The sequence below is a fragment of the Trichomycterus rosablanca genome, chromosome 3, assembly GCF_030014385.1.
Source record: "Trichomycterus rosablanca isolate fTriRos1 chromosome 3, fTriRos1.hap1, whole genome shotgun sequence".
Taxonomy (NCBI): Eukaryota; Metazoa; Chordata; class Actinopteri; order Siluriformes; family Trichomycteridae; genus Trichomycterus; species Trichomycterus rosablanca.
Window position 1 is genome coordinate 14,168,639 of NC_085990.1, and position 18,826 is coordinate 14,187,464.

At 40.7% G+C, this 18,826-nt stretch overlaps 1 protein-coding gene across 1 annotated transcript in view; it reads right to left on the minus strand.

The window, feature by feature from the left end:
- Positions 1-466: 466 nt before the first annotated feature.
- Positions 467-18,826, minus strand: part of LOC134310315 (nectin-2-like) — a 51,113-nt gene continuing 32,753 nt past the window's right edge. Inside the window, exons 2-7 of the mRNA XM_062991869.1 lie at positions 17,840-17,949; positions 16,496-16,745; positions 15,747-16,043; positions 14,529-14,646; positions 13,040-13,188; positions 467-2,179 (exon numbers count right to left, since the gene is read on the minus strand). Of these exons, the coding sequence (XP_062847939.1) occupies positions 1,635-2,179; positions 13,040-13,188; positions 14,529-14,646; positions 15,747-16,043; positions 16,496-16,745; positions 17,840-17,949 (1,469 nt within the window). The 3' untranslated portion in view covers positions 467-1,634. The remainder of the gene's footprint in view (positions 2,180-13,039; positions 13,189-14,528; positions 14,647-15,746; positions 16,044-16,495; positions 16,746-17,839; positions 17,950-18,826) is intronic.

Consider the following 18,826-nt stretch of genomic DNA (forward strand, 5'->3'; position numbering starts at 1 on the left):
GAAATTGATTATGCAATAAATACTGCCGTTTTTGCCTGCAATGTCACAAAAATTTAGCAGTTGACTCTATACAGCTAGCTGTCACAATTAGGCACACGCTGGCATGGCTAGGCGATACGTCAGTGTCTTCGTCTGTCAGAATTATGTCACAATTAGGTATGTGTGGAGAATAGTTGGTTATACTATATATATATATATTACTGAATTTTAAGCATGCAATACTGTCACCTTGGCTGCTTCAAAACATCATCACTAACCCTGCATTTCATTAAAGAGGGGGATGCCTACGTGGGCAATGTTTAAGAAGTGACCTGTTTATAAGGCACCCACCCTATGGAATGCTGTCTTGTGAGATTCCTTACTTTTGACAAATCTGAAGCAGTATTGCACATGGCTTTGGGTATAAGGCAATACTATTATTATTTCTAGAAACATGGCAGACAAATTTGCAAACCAACCAGGTGAGCAATAATAATGCCGTTTATTTATAATGCACACCAGGGGTAGATGACTATGTGATAAGAAACTTATATTGATGTGTGTTGCAGTACATGTTACTACGTATTGTTAGTACTACTAACATTACATAACACTGTCCAACTACATAGTTACTAAAAGAAACAAGCATCTGGGTTTCACTTTGCCTTTCAACTAGCTGGATAGTTCTCCTACTGTTTGTGCTTTGCACCATGACAAGAGATATATTTAACTGTGCAGCCATGGCAACCAATTTGAATGTGTGCATTGATAAATACAGAGTAGAATAATAAGCTATAAATGATTGAAGAGTTGGTATTTCTAATTAATATAGCAGTACTTCATTATAAAAATAGTATTGCTATTATTAGGATTGCTATTGAAACAGCTCGTAATGTAATATGTGTTCTGTAAATGTATTCTCCACCCCTAATGAGTGAATGACTAGTTAACATGCACACACTTATATGATGTTGACCGGTCTGTTAAAACCAAAATCCTAGTGAGCTTTTTGGGACGGCAATCTGTACGGAGCGCTTACATATTAGTGTTCTTGTATCTAACGTATCTCAGCGTCTGGGCTAAATTAAAGGCTTTGATGTGTGTCCAATCATTTCAGAAGCATTGCGTAACAGCACTTCAAACAGTCTGTTTAAGTGAATTAGACCTGACTTGGACACATTTAAGTCCACACTGAAGCGTTAGAGAGACTTAAAATTGAGGGGAAATAAAATAAAAAGACGGAGCAAGTAGTCAGACCGGCTCCAAGTCATAATGTGTCCCTAATAATCACCCTTTCATTCACATAATAAAATTAATAAACCATACATCCACTAAAGCACAGTGCAGACGCAAACATAGCCGTTACATATAATGCCGTGTACATTTAAAGTCATTTAGACATTGTCTCCATGACAACCATTACTGCAAAAAGTATAAGCCAGATTGTTCTCTGTCCATTTCCTCTATTTACATCAGCCCTGTGTCCACTTTAATCATCCATCCATTCATTTATCCATCCAAGTGAGACAATTCTCTGTGTGAGGTGTTTTAATTAATGATTGTTTGATGAGTAAACTGGGTGTTGAAAGCAAAAACAAACTGGAAGCAGGTCCTCCGCCATCCCCTTCATCCACTTCCTTTCACTTCTCCATCTCTCAGACATAGACAGCGGTCCGGGAGATGATCGACCCGTCCCTCTGTGACTCCATGTCGTCGTCCAGGTAGGTAGAGTTAGGCACCTCGTCATGCGGGCGGATTTGCAGGATGGGTCCGCTGCCTCTAAACTGGTCGTAGCGCTCGTCGTCTTCTAGCTCGTCAAACTTCCGGCGCTCTGCCTCGTCCAGCTCGTTGCTCAGCAGGATGTCCTGCGCCGTGGGTGTGTTCTCCACCACTGCCATTCCTCCGGGGTGCAGGCCGAGATTGGCCTCCTTTTCAGACAGCCCCATTTCCCCTTTGTAGATGGGTGCGTTATTGTTGCCGTGGTTGCCCGTGCCGCCGTTCTTGCTGCCCGAGGAGCCGAAGAGACGGGACACCGGGTTGTAGGGAGCGTTGGCCTTGCTGTTACCTCGGTAACCCTGCTGTTGTCGACGATTGCGGATTACCAAGATGGAAATTAGGCCTGCGACCAATAGGACTGCCAGGAGGCTGCCGATGATCGCCCCAGCTACCACGCCTGCGTTGGAAGCAGCGATGGGTGCTTCTAAAGAAAGAAAGGGAGGTGAGAAGGGGAAACAGAGCAAGTGATAGACAGAGAGGGAGGAAGTCAGTGATTTCCAGATGCTTAATTTCACACTGCATTGCCATGTGACTGTGTTTGTGTGTGTGTGTGTGTGTGTGTATGTGAGACATTTCTCCTCAGAGGGATTGTTCTCTCTCTGTAAGGCCAGTTTGTTGTAAAACCACCACAATGAGAATGGAAGAGAAAAACAGTACAGCCATTCAGCATGGTAAACACACCAGAGAATAGGAAGGGATGGACATTTATGATTGATGGATAAACGGATGGATGGATACATGAATGAATGGATGGACAGGAGGGCAGAGGGAAAGAGGTGTTGACTGACAATGTAAGACAGCACACAAACAAGTCAGCCTTGAAGCCACAAATATAGAACAGCACACAGCATATCCCTCACTTCCCTATAAAGCAGAGTGTTCACAATGAATGCAAGTGTGTGAAAACAATCAGGATTTTAAAAAAACGTGTGAATTTGATGTGACGAATAAAGGATGAGCATGAAGAAATGACTAGTCGATAACTTAAAATGGAGATGTGGACCATAAACTGACATTATGTGAAGGTTATATAATATTAAAGTGTCTTTATTTAGGCACTACATGACTAGTATTTTTAAGCTGTCAATTTATACATCTGTATGTCAGGTGTTCAGTGACATACAGATGACACAAGTGTTTACGTACACTGATCAGCCATCACATAAAAACCACCTCCTTGTTTCTACACTCATTGTCCATTTTATCAGCTCCACTTACCATATAGGAGCACTTTGTAGTTCTACAATTACTGACTGTAGTCCATCTGTTTCTCTACATACTTTTTTTTTTAGCCTACTTTCACCCTGTTCTTCAATGGTCAGGACCTCCACAGAGCAGGTATTATTTAGGTGGTGGATCATTCTCAGCACTGCATTGACACTGACATGATGGTGGTGTGTTAGTGTGTGTTGTGCTGGTATGAGTGGACAAGACACAGCAGCGCTGCTGGAGTTTTTAAATACCTTATCCACTCACTGTCCACTCTATTAGTCACTCCTATCTAGTTGGTCCACCTTGTAGATGTAAAGTCAGAGACGATCACTCATCTATTGCTGCTGTTCGAGTTGGTCATCTTTGAGACCTTCATCAGTGGTCACAGGACGCTGCCCACTGGGCACTGTTGGCTGGATATTTTTGGTTGGTGGACGATTCTCAGTCCAGCAGTGACACAAGTGTCAAACTTCATCAGCATTGATGTGTGTTATTCACTCATACAAGCACAACACACACTAACACACCACCATCATGTCAGTGTCACTGCAGTGCTGAGAATGATCCACCACCCCAATAATACCTGCACTGTGGTGGTCCTGGGCTGAGTCCTGACCATTGAAGAACATGAAAGGGGGGTAACAAAGCATGCGGAGAAACAGATGGACTACTGTCAGTAATTGTAGAAATACAAAGTGCTCCTATATGATTAGTGGAGCTGATAAAATGGACAGTGAGTGTAGAAACAAGGAGGTGGTTTTAATGTTATGGCTAAGTGTATATTTATGGGTCTTTAAAAAAGTAAATGCTGACATATTAATCTGGAGTGCTGGAGAATGCATGTTCTATAATGTCATGTTACTAGTTATTATGATTAGTCATTACAGCTGATGACTTCCTTTTGACCATGTAAATAGGAGTATTTTGAGTGAACTCACTAAAAAACATGGTACAGTAAGCTCTCAACCCAGGAGGGGTTTCTTTCATTTCACAACAGACTCTAAGCCTGTAGGTAGATGATACTGCCCACAATCAAGACAGTTTTATTTGTCTCCTTAGCTTCTTAATAAAACGGACCTGTTTAGACCTGTTACAGTGGGTGCTTTTTGTATTACAAGTTCCCATCCAGACAAATTCCCTATAACAGGGACAGTTTGAGTTTTCTTTCTGACCTTTGCAAGGAACCACTGTTCCATGTACTTTAATAGATGACAAACCAGCTCAATTTGTATTGGCTTGAAGAAGTGACCCGCTGCAGTTGATCATAACCTCTAACAATTAACTTCGGGTTTCATTATTTAGTCACAGTCACGGAAAAAAAACAGTTGCAGACATTAAAATTAAAAGTGCCATGACATTGTGTATATTAACGTTAGACTTTAACTGTAGATTAACCTTCCCTGTCTCACTGGTTCACTTCTTGTCTATAATTTGTCTCTCTCTCAAGCGTGACATTTCCTCTTCACTCTTGGTTTTCGTCCCTGTAGTATTACACTGTCCTAAAAGCAATGCTAAAGCAGGACTTTGCTTTGCAGTGTCCCTCGGTATTCACACAAACACACACACACAGTCTCTCACATCACACCACCAGTGCCCATCTTTAACTATGACCTCTGTGACTCGACACACACCCATTACTCTCCTGAGCCACACACAGACAAACACCTGTAATCTGTGCAGTGCTTTAGGGAGCACTGCAGGTATGAGATTATTTCTCCGAGTTAGGCATTGTTTTGCTGTTGACACCTCATTCACTTTCCTCCACACACACACGCATGTTTCTTTACCTCAGACACTCATCCCTGAAACAAAAAGCAGCTACAGTGTCTCTCTCTGTGCTGTGATTTATAATGGTATCTAACCTCCTCCTTGTGCTGGGGAGGAGGGAGTTTCACCTTAGAAGGCCAAAGCTGTTAATGCATTTGCAGACTCTATATTGATTAAAAGGAGCGCCCCTTTGCCAGCCTATCCAGCACAGTAAACAAATGAGGGCTTGTAGAAAAAAAAAGGGGAGAGTGAAGGATAGATCAAGAGCAAGCTTTTCCTGAGGAAAGACCAACATACTCTCTCATATCTTTAGAAAATAGCCAGAGAAAAAATGGGATGAATCAGTACTTGACATTAGCAAGGACACAGTTGCCTTCGACAGCCGGGTTTAGGCAATCAGCTATAATTTGTGGCACTCCTGCTGCCTTCTGTGGTAACCACTTTTCTGAACATTTATGGTGGCACTTGCACTTAACCTTCTATGTTAATCAATGCAGCCTTGTTCTGAAATCGTTTGTTTGAACTGTGCCATGCACAAAACAGCATAGTAAGGCAGCAAAATACGATACTACTACAGTGCAGTGATGCACAGTGGTACTGCAGGTAGTGTGGGTGCCAAACAGCACTAAGGTCTTGGGACTAGGGATGTCCCGATCACATTTTTTTGTTCCCGATCCCGATCATTAATTTTGATCCTGATCCGATACCGAGTCTCAAACCGATACTTGTATTTTCTAGATACTGTCTAGATAAGAACTAGATAATACTGTTCACACAGTGCACACTTCAAGTACATTACAGATATTCAAATTAATCCAATGTACATGTTTAACAACTGAAAAGCTCTGCAGTGCTGTAGGAAAAAAATTGCCTGCATCCAAGCTATTGCTTAATGTTCTTTTATTTTTACAAAATAAAAGTAAACAAACTTAGTGCAGCATTGTAGTAGTAACACTAGAACACTCAAAATGAAGTGAAGGTTCTTTTTGAGGAAAATCAGCATCTCTGCCATGCTAGCGGACAGCCGGTTCCTCTTCTCATCATATAATAATAAACTCACTGTATTCGGTATTATTATTATATTGGTAGTAATTGTAGACTGTTTGGTTAAATGATATCTGGTTTGTTTCTTATGAGCCACCGTACTTGTATGCGTGTTGTAACTGTAACAAACTTTTCTGTGGTTGTATTGTGACAATGGTTTGATGGACGTTTCTACACGAAGTGAGTGTGTTTTGACCCTTTGGGGCTTCCACAGTGCATGGAATAGCGTGCTTGGCTAACGCGATGACTCTAGCTGTCCGCTATTCAGTACCGTAACAGAAGAAGTTAATAAAGTGTTCTGCTCCCGACAATTTGTGAATATACTGTGTATTTATTTCTTTATTAAACGAGTGCATCACTACGTTGTTTTGTAAACCGGAGTGATCCTTGACTCACAAACCATATAAATAGTAAAATTCTACAGTAATGAACGCAGCTCTGCTACTACCGCCTCGTGAAACGCTCGCATTGCAGACATTACACTTCACTGTTGGACTTGTTTCACTTTCCAATTCAAAGTATTTCCACACAGCGGACATGCTGACGTAAAACAAAGGATCGGATTAGGATCGGCCTTAGTAAATCCGATACCGATCAGTTAAAAAATGCCTTGATCGGCCCCGATTCCGATCTTTGAGATCTGGGTTTAAACCTTACTTCTGGTCACTGTCTATGAAAAGTCTGGCTTGTTCTAACTAAGTATTAATGGGTGTTCTCCAGTTTTTTTCCTAAGGCATGCTTAAGTGTAAGTGAACTGTGATTGTAATGTGTAATGTGCTCTGAAACAGATTGGTAATCTGTCCTGTATTCCCTATTTTCTTAGCATTTTCCAGATGGCCCTAATCAGAAAATAGCAGTTACTGAGAATTAATGACGCTGGGTGGCACAGTAGTCTAATAATTGGCTGTATCCAAGTGATAGGTTTTTCCGATCATTTCCACTGTAACAATGTGGACACAAGTAGACCACATAGGGCTACACATAGGGTAAAGTATGGCTCTTTGTAAAAATCCACCACTGACTGGTATTAATAAGCAGCTGGCAACTTCACACATGCCCAGGGGGTCAAGCAGACATGTTTTAAAGAGTACATACAGTATTAATCACAATTGAGTGAACAACCGTTCTACCATGTACATTTGCTTTTCTGGTTTAGAATGACTGTTTCCCTAAGCACAAGCAAGGTTTATAAATTAAATTGGAATGTCTACTGCACTTTTGGAAAAGGCACCAATCAGCACACTTCACAACCTTATAGAAGGTCTTCCCAGAAAAAAAATAGGCAGTTTTGAAGGCAAAGACGAGGAGTGGGCTACAAATATTAATTAATGTGGTCATTAATGCTCATGGTTTTAGAATGGGTTTCCAAAATGCTTATAGTCGTATAACTTATATTAGCAAAAGACTTCAACATTGCTGACTGCACCTTTAACACATCACACCTACATTAATTCCATTCCACCCATCTAACACACATCTAGTGCTTATGTTGTACATAATGCTATACAAACGACTAAGATAGATAGAAAAGCATAGCTTATGCCCAATTGGCTAGACATCCTAATTAACATTTTGCTGTCAGCTCTGTCTGCTTGAGTTAACCTCTCGCTGCCGAAGAGGAGTGAGAAATGAGAAGGAGAGGAGTCCAGGTGCTGAAACAGCAGAGGCTAACTTATCCTCTCTAAGCCGCCTGACAGTGAGAGGGGTTATAATAATGCAAAGGACTAGCAAAGTCATTGCATAAGCAAAATGATACCAAACAATGGCAGGTACAGCAAAACGTCACAAGCAAGATCAATTTATTTCTGCAGATTTTAGCCCTTAAAGGTTTGACCTTTTAGATCTTCTGAATAATCCGGGCAGTGTGAATTTACAGTGACTGCATGGATTATAAGTCAGTTTGGATAAAAGTGTCTGCTTAAATGTTGTGAACGTAATTGTACGTATATGTTTATGCAACCATTGGCACAACGGCTGTGCTGTGTTGTCTTTTAAGTGGTCAGCATTATGGCAGAATATTAGATCCAAACTCGTGGAAGCAGGAACTATATCAAAGGTTCACATACTTTCTTAGCAGACGTACGTACATCATGGCAATCTTGGGATTTTCACTGGTTACTTTTCTGTGGCAGAAATATTTTAATTTTCTTTGCTTTTGAAATGCTGTTAGATAGTAGTTATTTATTACTAATTACTCTTGGTTTTCTGAAAATCTACTACTTTCTACTTTCGGCCATGTATAACATTCAGTTTAAAGCACAGCTTACTAAATCACTGGCTATCAATGTAGACTGCCTGAAAGTCTTGACCCTCCCATTTGTTTGGTAGCCAACTATCGAACTGGGCAACAGTTAACAAGCAATAACAAGTACAATAGTAAAAGCAAGCTTTACATTCTCAATGTCTTGGTTAAGATTTAAGGTGCTGATTTTGAAGCAGATGTCTCTGTCTTGACTCTAAGACCATAACAATGTAGAGCTAGCTTTTACTGTTGTGCTTTTTACTGTTTATGGTTGGCAAATTGCCTAGCTGGTTACCAGACAAGTGGGACCAATTGGCTGTCAATGTAGACTGCCAACACACACCCAATGTACAAAGCTTTGCATAACAGTAGGACTCGATTTAGAACCCCTAATTCATTTGAAGTTAAACTGCATTCACAAATCTGAAGAAACCAGAATTAATTCTCATGCTTTAATGCATCAACAGCTGAAATTCCGAGTCACTGCCAAATTGCTCAGCTTCAGTATGGTCATGCTTGTCTAGCAAGAAGACATATGCAAATTTCTAGTGTGACTATGGCTTACGAAGATGAAAGCACTGAGAGAATAAGTGGAAGACTGCACATTTTCAGAAAGACATGAGAAAGACACTATTTCCTAAGAGAGTTTAAAATGCCATCAGCATTCATTCGCACTCATCCTATTTGCCTCCTATTTCTGGACTTTCCATTTCAACATCCATTGTTTTATTATTTCTCTTGTTCTTGTCTTATTCCTAGTTCCATTAAAATATAGGACAGGCAAGAAATGCAGACAACACTTTCAGGTGAATATATCAGGATTTGGAGGACCAATGCTTTTTCTGCTGCTTCTCCCAGCAAATCAAGTCAGTCAAGGACAGAGCTGCCTTTATGCTACACAACACCATTCATGACAGACAGAGATGAGAGGCAGACCAAGAGATAGCAAAATAAAAGGGAGCTAGAAAGGTAAAATGTGCCGGAGTGGCTGACAGAGAGCTCTTAAAACACGAGTTGCCAGGGAAAGGCACATTTTCTGTCATTAACTTGCCCATTACTCCTTGGTCGGCATGAGCAGAGTGATTTCCCCCAGCTGTAAAGTGCACTTCTATATTTTATACCATCCGACTGTTCTTTGATAGGAGATAGAGGAACAGGAGGGGAAAAAAAGAGGGAAAATGTGCACGGCTGACGAAAGGGCCGACCATGGCACTCCATCCCAGCCACCCAGTGGAAAAGCTCATGCATTATATAGAATCGTAGGCATCGTACACCTCAACTTCAACATCCTTCAAACTTCCAACACGCATCATGTCACAGACTAAGTGAAATCTCTTGCTCACAGCTACCATTATTTCTAGAAGCCATCTGAAACAGTCTTTAAGGTTGGCCAAGAGCTGCTGGCTAGCCTCAGCAGTTAAACATATGAAATGTTGCCCACAGATTTACATTTGAAATGAGCAGCGTTTCTGGACTTGACCACAGATTAGAGAACTTCAGACTCTATGTCTATGTCTGAAAGCACCACCTGCCAATCAGAGCTCCTATTATGTTTGACATATACACTCACTGAGCACTTTATAAGGAACACCTGCCAGGACCTTATACACTGGTCGTTTTATAAGCTTTACCAGACACACACATTGTGTGGGTATACAATTACTCACTGTAGTCACCCCATTAACCCCATCCATTAAAATAAATGGACTCCCATTAGACCTCCACTGACCAGATATTATTTGGTGGTGGATCATTCTCAGCACTGCAATGACACTTACATCATAGTGTGTAGGGATGTAACGATGCACCACAAGACAGTTAAAAATCGATTCACATTTGTAATGATTCAAATTGGTTTACATGTATAATGAATCAATATTCACTTTAAAGAGCAGAGGGCACTGGCGCTATTCAACTCGCCTGGTTGACGTCACTACACGGTTGCCAGGTTCGGAATTTTCCAGCCAAATTTATTTATGTGAGGATAATTTCTTTATTTGCATTATTTATTTGTTTATTTAATGTGGGATTTATTTCATTTCAGTTTTTTTTTTTTTTTTTTTTTAAAGGGAAATGTGCAGCATTGTTTTGCATAGTTTGCACCTACCTCAAAAATAAAAGGGCATTCATGATTTTGATAAATAAAAGATAATCACAAATACAGTATTATAATACGGATAGTTCCGGTCCTAAAATCTGATTGGCTGAGCCGCGTTCGAAGCCGTTGTAAAATCCCCGATAAACACACACCTATGACCACCTCACATCATTCCATATTAATACGCCACTGAAAAGAAAAAGCGAATGTTATGTTCGCCCTCATGTTGCCTAGCAACACTGTTAACGAACTACCTGGGGTCGCGGAAGAATGCTTTTTGTAAGTGTTTTTGTAAATACAAACATTTATTTATTGAACATTGTTGTATTTTATTATATTTTATGTTGACCTCCGTTTTATAAAAGCAATAAGCCACCCAATAAGCCGTGCGTTACTGCTATGATTTTATCACGGGGAAAGACGTTTTAGGCACTCCGCTTCGCGTCGTGCCAAAACAACCTTCCCCGTGATAAAATCATAGCAGTAACGCACGGCTTATTGGGTCTCTCGTGGCTTATTGCTTTATTTTATTTGGTTTTTTGAAGAGAAATAATAAAAGGAAACTTTGTCATAATTTGTCTTCAAATTCATTTTGTTTTAAAGAATCGGGGAAAAAAATCGTATCGTGAACCCAGTATCATAAAACGCATTGCTTCATGGGTAGAGTGTATTGTTACATCCCTAGTAGTGTGTGTTTTAATGGTATGAGTGTCCAGCAGTGTTGTTGGAATTTTGAAACACCTCCATGGTAATGCTGAAAAAAGAAAAAGCCACCAACATCCTGTGATTCGAGGGTGTCCAGGGAGGGAAAATCAACTCACATTTTGCATGAAAAACTGTACATCTACAACCAGTGCTGACAGGGCATGTTCCTAATAAAGAGACCAGTAATGTCAAAGAGTATTCACAAAAATCAGAACAACACTGCTGTACCCGATACACTCATACCACCACACACTACCATGTCATAATATTACTGTCATTGCACTACTGAGAATGATCACCCCAATAATATACTCACAGTGTCGGTCTAATATGAATTCATTTATTATAAATAGGTGAAGTAGAGAAGAAATGAGTCAATCTTGGCTAAAAGAGCAGAGCTCCTTTAAAGCAAAGGTGCCGACACAGAACAGAACTTCCTTGCAGGCAATGCAGCAGTATGCAAAACCTTATTAAAATCAATGAAGGCCAATGCTAATGATGAACGGCTCTGCAGATGTGATGGGACTTCCCAAAATAGGCAGCACAAACTATCAGGAAATGCACATGCTAAATTCTTTACTCTTTGATGTCTTTCTGTTGTTATGCATGACCCCGCTACAGCCTGGAAACAACTGGTACTAAGTGGAAATATAACCTGGACACAGTGCCAACCCATTACAAGGCATTGCACGCTCACTAACTCGCTCACTTCTGGGGGCAATTTATAGCAGCCAACCAACCTTGTGCATAATTTTGGAAGGTGGAAAGAAAACTAAGTACTCAAAGGACATCCGCATGGACCTTATAGAAAAACCTTTTTACTACTAGTGACCGAGGCGAGGACTGAACGCAGATATCCAAGATCCATGCCTAAGTTTGTTTGTTTATTAGGATTTTAACGTCATGTTTTACACTCTTTGGTTACATTCATGACAGACACACGGTAGTTACTCGTTACACAAGGTTCATCACTTCTCAAGGTTATATCGAACACAGTCATGGACAATTTTGTATCTCCAATTCACCTCAATTGCATGTCTTTGGACTGTGGGAGGAAATCGGAGCACCCGGGGGAAACCCACGCAGACACGGGGAGAACATGCAAACTCCACACAGAAAGGACCCGGACCGCCCAACCTGGGGATCGAACCCAGGACCTTCTTGCTGTGAGGCGACAGTGCTACCCACTTAGCCACCGTGCTGCCCTCCATGCCTAAGTAAACACTTCTAAAAGGTTTATTGGATTGAAGGTATAACAGTACATAAGTACGTTACTTATGTTTCAAGTACGTTGGCTTCATCACCTCAATGAATTCAGACAATTACAATTTAACGGTGTTAAAGAAACAAGATTAATAACGCTGCTCACCTCTGCTAATCACTGCAGTGGTACACAGACATATCTGGGCGGTTTGTTTTAGAATGTGACATTTTAAATGGCCTTTCTTCTAAACTGCTCGTTTAGGACTATAAATCAGACTTAGACCTACCTGCTAAGCTAAATGCATGGAATGGGCCGTTTGCTTCCGCAAATCATCTGGTTATGCGAGCACTAAACAATTGAGAACGTGTAGCATGATATTGTGGGATGAAGAAGGCTTCTAATGTATATTGATGAAGACAAAGAGCAACGTCTGCTACCATCAGGGCTACTGTGGTTATAATATAGACCTAAAACTGAAAGTGGCTTATAGAGCTAATGTAAGCTAACAGGAAATCAGACCACACTAATGGGCATCTGGGAAAAGCTGACTGGACAACATGTCATAATTCTAATCAAGCCTGGCAGGATGTACTTTCTAATTCTATAAAGGAATCATAAAACGTACAATAGAGCAGAAAAACATGAAAAAGAGCAACATGCACAAACTCACATATTTAGGAAGAAAGACGTAAACAACACAGTATATAGAGAGACAGGGACAACTAGGTGATGCACACCAAAGTCTCACACAGGAGAATTTAAAACACAACAAACTGCCTTACATCAGTACACACAATCTCCCAGAAGAGGACACTCAGGACACTGAGCAATTCCTGCTGCTGTCACAGACGCACCACAAATGATTGGGGGCATTTAAGCAAGCAAGCAAGCATATACTACAGTGTGTGTGTGTGTGTGTGTGTGTGTGTGTGTGTGTGTCTTCTCGAAAACAGCAAAAGATCAAAAGATGCCTAGTGAAAATGTGCCTATATGACCATGTGATCAGACTCACCCCTGATGAATGTAGTGACCTGGTCTTTGCCGGTGCCGAGACGGTTTGTTACTTCGCAGATAAAGGTGGAGTTTACCACCTCATCAACAGTCGGCACAGTCAACTGGTTCTGATTTGTCTGCACTGATGCCGGCAGCAAGCCTGATGACCTGGCAAAGGAGATTAAAGTCATTTGGAAATCAGGCTAAAACAGCACTGAAACAATGCTTGTAAAGTGTGTCTGTTCGAGGTGTGGCTTTTGTAATCATAACAGGTGTGTTTCAAAGATGAACAGTAAAAAACGATGTTCATTCATTACATGGACAAATGGCTACTAATGACTAAAAAGCAAGGTCAGGAACAACAGGATGATTTACTTATGTTGAAAATGGTTCCATTCTACTCTGGATGAGCAACAATGAATAGTTCAATTATTTTAGACATTAAAAAAAGATCTGCAACCACTGGCATCTTTCTTAATTATAGAAGGTGACCAGAAGAAGGATCTCATTTTTCACTGGTGTACTCTTTAAGGGAGATTAGATCAGACACAGTTTTGCAAGGGGGTTCAAAATGAATAATGTATATGTAATAGCCCATGACTAGAACTGATTCCAAGCTAAATTATATCATGCATTATGTTTTTTATAGGTCACATTATAATAACAAATAATAATACACAGTTCATTCTTAAATTCAATTAATGTGTTATCAACTGTGAAAAGACCATTCAACACAAATATGCTTTTAATTAGGATTTAGAGTTGCAGAACTAAAGACACAAGGTTCTTGGGTGGTGCAGCGGTAAATTACTGTAGCCAATTACCACTAGGATCCAGAGTTCTAATATCGGCTGGTCAGGCATCTACATACAGACATGATTGGCTATGTCTGGTGAGAAGGGTGTGATTGAGGCCTGTAATATACTGGCGTCCTGTCCACGGGTGTGATTCTGGGAAAGCTGGACCCACTGACCAGCAGAACATTTATTTATTTATTAAGATGTTTTGCATTGAGTTTACACAGTGGTTGTATTCACGGCAGGAATGGTAGGTAGTTCTCTTATTTCAGTTTATAGTACTTGCCAAGTGTTGTTCCTTAAATGCGCTCTTTTAGACCAATTTCAGATTGGTCTGACCAGAATAAAGCAATGGTAAAACAAGAAAATATGACAATTATATTAAGAGGTTTTAAAAACATTCCCCAACTCAGTTATGTGTGATGCTTGGGATGGGCTAAACATCTCAGCCCATCCAGAGGTCAGCAAAATACCAGAGCTAAACGATTCCGGGCTTTTAACAAGACTCTTTAGTCAATGGAACTTAATGGGCAGCCTATTGAACAAGCGCAGTAAAAGACTGATGTGTAGGATTACATGAGAAGCCATAAGCCTGTCTGTAAAAAAGGCTTTGCAAGCTAATGGAAGATAAATAAAAACCAGACCACTTTGCAGGGTCGTTTGTAGATCGCTGATTGATCAGGAAATGTAGTCAGGAAGCTAGATACTTACGTCTTCCAGGTCACAGTGGTGGGAATAGGGTTCCCTTCGGCTTGGCAGGTTAGCACAACGTTCGTCCGTCCAATATACCAGTTATCGTCATATCCAGTGATCTTTACCTGAGGAGGATCTGAGAGACGGGAAAATAGAGAAATGTTTCATGTGCGTCATGTACAAACTATCCACAGATGTTTCTAAACAGTTTGCTATACAAAACTGAAGTCTGGAATACTGTGCAGCTTGGGACACAGCCAATACTCCAACTGGTTTCAGAAAGACACGAGGGATTCAGTATAAATCTGTTTTTTTTTCTTCTTTTAATAAACAATGAATGCACTTTATATTGATTTTCTTTCTGTCCCAAAAATACTTTGTTTGACCTATACTAACAAATCAGACAGTTTAAAAATCCTGTTTGTCAGCCATAACATTAAAACCACCCTCCTGTTTCTACACTTACTGCCCATTTTATCAGCCGACTTACCATATAGGAGCACTTTGTAGTTCTACAATTACTGACTGTAGTCCATCTGTTTCTCTGCATGCTTTGTTAGCCCCCTTTCATGCTATTCTTCAATGGTCAGGACTCTCCCAGGACCACCACAGAGCAGGTATTATTTGGGTGGTGGATCATTCGCAGCACAGCAGCGACACTGACATGGTGGTGGTGTGTTAGTGTGTGTTGTGCTGGTATGAGTGGATAAGACAGCAGCGCTGGTGGAGTTTTTAAACACCTCACTGTCAGTGCTGGATTGAGAATAGTCCACCAACCAAAAATCCAACAGCACGCCGTGGGCAGCGTCTTGTGACCACTGATGAGCAGCAATAGATGAGAAATACATGGACTACAGTCAGTAATTGTAGAACTTCAAAGTGCTTCTATGTGGTAAGTGGAGCTGATAAAATGGACAATGCGTGTAGAAACAAGGAGGTGGTTTTAATGTTATGGCTAATCAGTGTATGTAAACTTTAACTAGCATCTCTGCCCAGTGGCAAAGATATTACTAATTCAGTGTAGCAGCCCGCTCTGCAGATTCCCAACACTCAATAAGCCTAGCATCATTTACTGCAGCATTCCATCATATTGACTCCGCTGGAAACAGGCTAGTGTTTACGATTCACTCAAGCATACTCAAGTGTCTATACAAACAGGCAAGCAACAATCTGGCGATAATTGGGCTCTTGAGACCTAGTCTGTTCTGTAAATGAGGCAAAAGGCCACAGACGTACATTCGATGACCAGCTTCAGCGGGATGATCTCGTCTCTGGACTGTGTGCGATGTGCTACCACACAGCTGATGTCCTTGCCGTTATCAGCTGGTGTGGGGACGATCCAGTACTCGCTGCGCATGGTCACGGTGTTGTCCGAGTTCTCTGTCTTTACTGGCGTTGTTGCATTGCCCGTCACAGGCGTCGACCAGGAGATAGCAGCCGCTGGCCGGCCATTTGCCGACTCGCACTTTGCCACAGCGACAGAAGAAGTGCCAGCAGGTACAGTGATGGAGGAGGCGCTGTTCATCGGCTTGGCTAGATGAGAAAGTGTAAAAAGAACAAAAGAAAAATTAGAAATGTGTTTTTAACCTTTATTTCACAACACACTTTAAGGGAGGATAGGAAGACTGGATGAAGGAAAGGAAGGAGGTGTTGAGGCACTCGCACAGTGCTCACATTGTACGCATGTTTCTCCCTGAGAAAGACATCAAAAGGAAAGAGGAGAAAAGCGGGGAGGACTGAGAACGACAGCAGAGTGGCGGACTCTCAGCATGATAAGCAGGCAGATCAATAGTGCAAAGACAGAGCGAGAGTCTGGCCAAGGTTACTACCATGTCTCACACATAAACAGCAACCCTATTGATCTGACAATAGCATGCATAAATCCTGTTAAAGACTCTTAGACAGGTGCACACGACAAAACCCAAATACAAACATAAAGCACAAATCACCACAACATGCACTCCCACACGCCTCTCTGTGCTTACCCAGGATGACGAGGGAAGTGGCCCCCTTTTCGTTTCCACTGGGGTAGGTGGCATATTCACAGACATATTTTCCAGCATCTGTCAGCTTGATGTCATTAATCTGAATGGATGGATTATCCAAACTGACTGGTTCGTTGAAACTGACACGCCCATACACTGGGGATGTGTCTGGGTAACTGGGTCCATAAGTTGGGTGGTACACGGCAATGTTGGTCCTAGATTCAGCACTCTTTTCTATAATCCAGGACACCTAAAGAGCACAAACAGAGAACCTAGATTTAACATATGCTAAAAGAATTCAGAACAGAACACTAGTGGTTCACTATCATAATATTTGGGTTAACAGATTATTGTGAATTATATGTAGTTGTTTAAACATCATACTTTGCTACCTCAGAGATGCACTAGTTAAAATGCTACAGTTCCCACACTTTATTTTATTGTTAATTAAGTGTGTTTCAGGGTAATTAAAAAGCATCAGAATGAATTAAAAAAATGTGTTAAAAAAGATCTGTGATGACTTGTCAGCGCTACAACAAGCGCACTCACCAAAGCCATTTAATTTATTTATTTGTTTATTAGGATTTTAACGTCATGTTTTACACACTTTGGTTACATTCATGACAGGAACGATAGTTACTCATTACACAAGATTCATCAGTTCACAAGTTTAATGTCAAACACAGTCATGGGCAATTTTGTATTTAAAATTCACCTCACTTGCATGTCTTTGGACTGTGGGAGGAAACCGGAGCATCCGGAGGAAACCCACGCAGACACGGGGAGAACATGCAAACTCCACACAGAAAGGACCCGGACCGCCCCACCTGGGGATCAAACCCAGGACCTTCTTGCTGGGAGGCGACAGTGCTACCCACTGAGCCACCGTGCCGCCCCCCAAAGCCATTTAAAGGTATTTTAAAAATTGATTTCGTCAATATGCACTTTTCAAAAATCGGATAAAACTATTGGATGTTAATGATCAACCTGTTAATCAGTCAATAACCAAGAAAGAGGTCAGTGTTTGATTAATGCCATTGGATAAATAAAGGTCAATCAGATTCATTTCTATTCTATTTATTTCCATTCTACTTAAATCAGTGGGTATGCGCTAGAGAAAGACTGCTGCACTTCCAATCCCAACAGCAAAACTTGTTTATGCACTTACATTGTGTAACATAAGTGATAACTCTGAGATTATTTCCTGGTTGCCCTTTTTGGGCATTTAGCAACCATCCTGTTACAAGCAGTTCCTATTTTGTTCTTTTTTTCTCTTGTGTGTGTGTGTGTGTGTGTGTGTGTGTGTTTGTGTGTGTGTTTAGACACAGGTTGGTGCCTCCTGACCTGAGTGAGCTGGGTTTTTCCTGGATCAGGAAACGCGCACCGCAGAGTCACAGTCCCTCCTGGATAGGACACAACCTCTGGCTCCACCTTCACACGCTGGGCCAATAAGCCTGCAATAATAAAAAAGAAAAAGGAGAAGCATGAGAACAAGAAGCTGAAAGGCTCTACTAGAAATCTTAGTTGGGTTAGGCAAGTTTGTTTGTTTGTTTATTAGGATTCAAACGTCATGTTTTACACTTTAGTTACATTCATGAGAGAAACGGTAGTTACTCATTACACAAGATTCATCAGTTCACAAGGTTATATCGAACACAGTCGTGGACAATTTAGTATCTCCAGTTCACCTGCACGTGCATGTGCCAACGCAGACACAGGGAGAACATGCAAACTCCACACAGAAAGGACCCGGACCGCCCCACCTGGGGATCGAACCCGGTTAGGCAAGTATGAGTGTGGTTGGTTTATTCTGAGGTAAACCAGAAAGCATACATTTACCAGCTTGCCCATCAGACAAGCAATTATTTGCCCAGACTGATGATGTGGTCGCCTGTAACGAATAATTATGCTTTAAGAGTGATGTCTTTTTACATATGATAAGCTTTTAGTTTTTTTTTGTAATTTATTAATTATTAATAATCATTCATTAAGCAATCACATTCAAAAACATTTAAAATTTAGTAATTTATTAATTATTAATAATCATTCATTAAGCAATCACATTCAAAAACATTTAAAATTATTTAATCAAATAAAGTAGGTAATGAAACCCATGGATTGTTCCCTGTCCCTGAAAAAATTAAAGCAGTTTATAAAATGAATAACGTAAAACAAAGAAATCCTTAAAATCTATTCATTTTATGATGAATTCTTAGAATAATACATAATATTAACCAATTCTTAGCTTCTGTTTTGTCAAGGCCCAGAGCCAATTGTTTGGAGAGGCACCTTGTTTTAAATACCAAAAATCCTTATCACTTTTACTTTAAG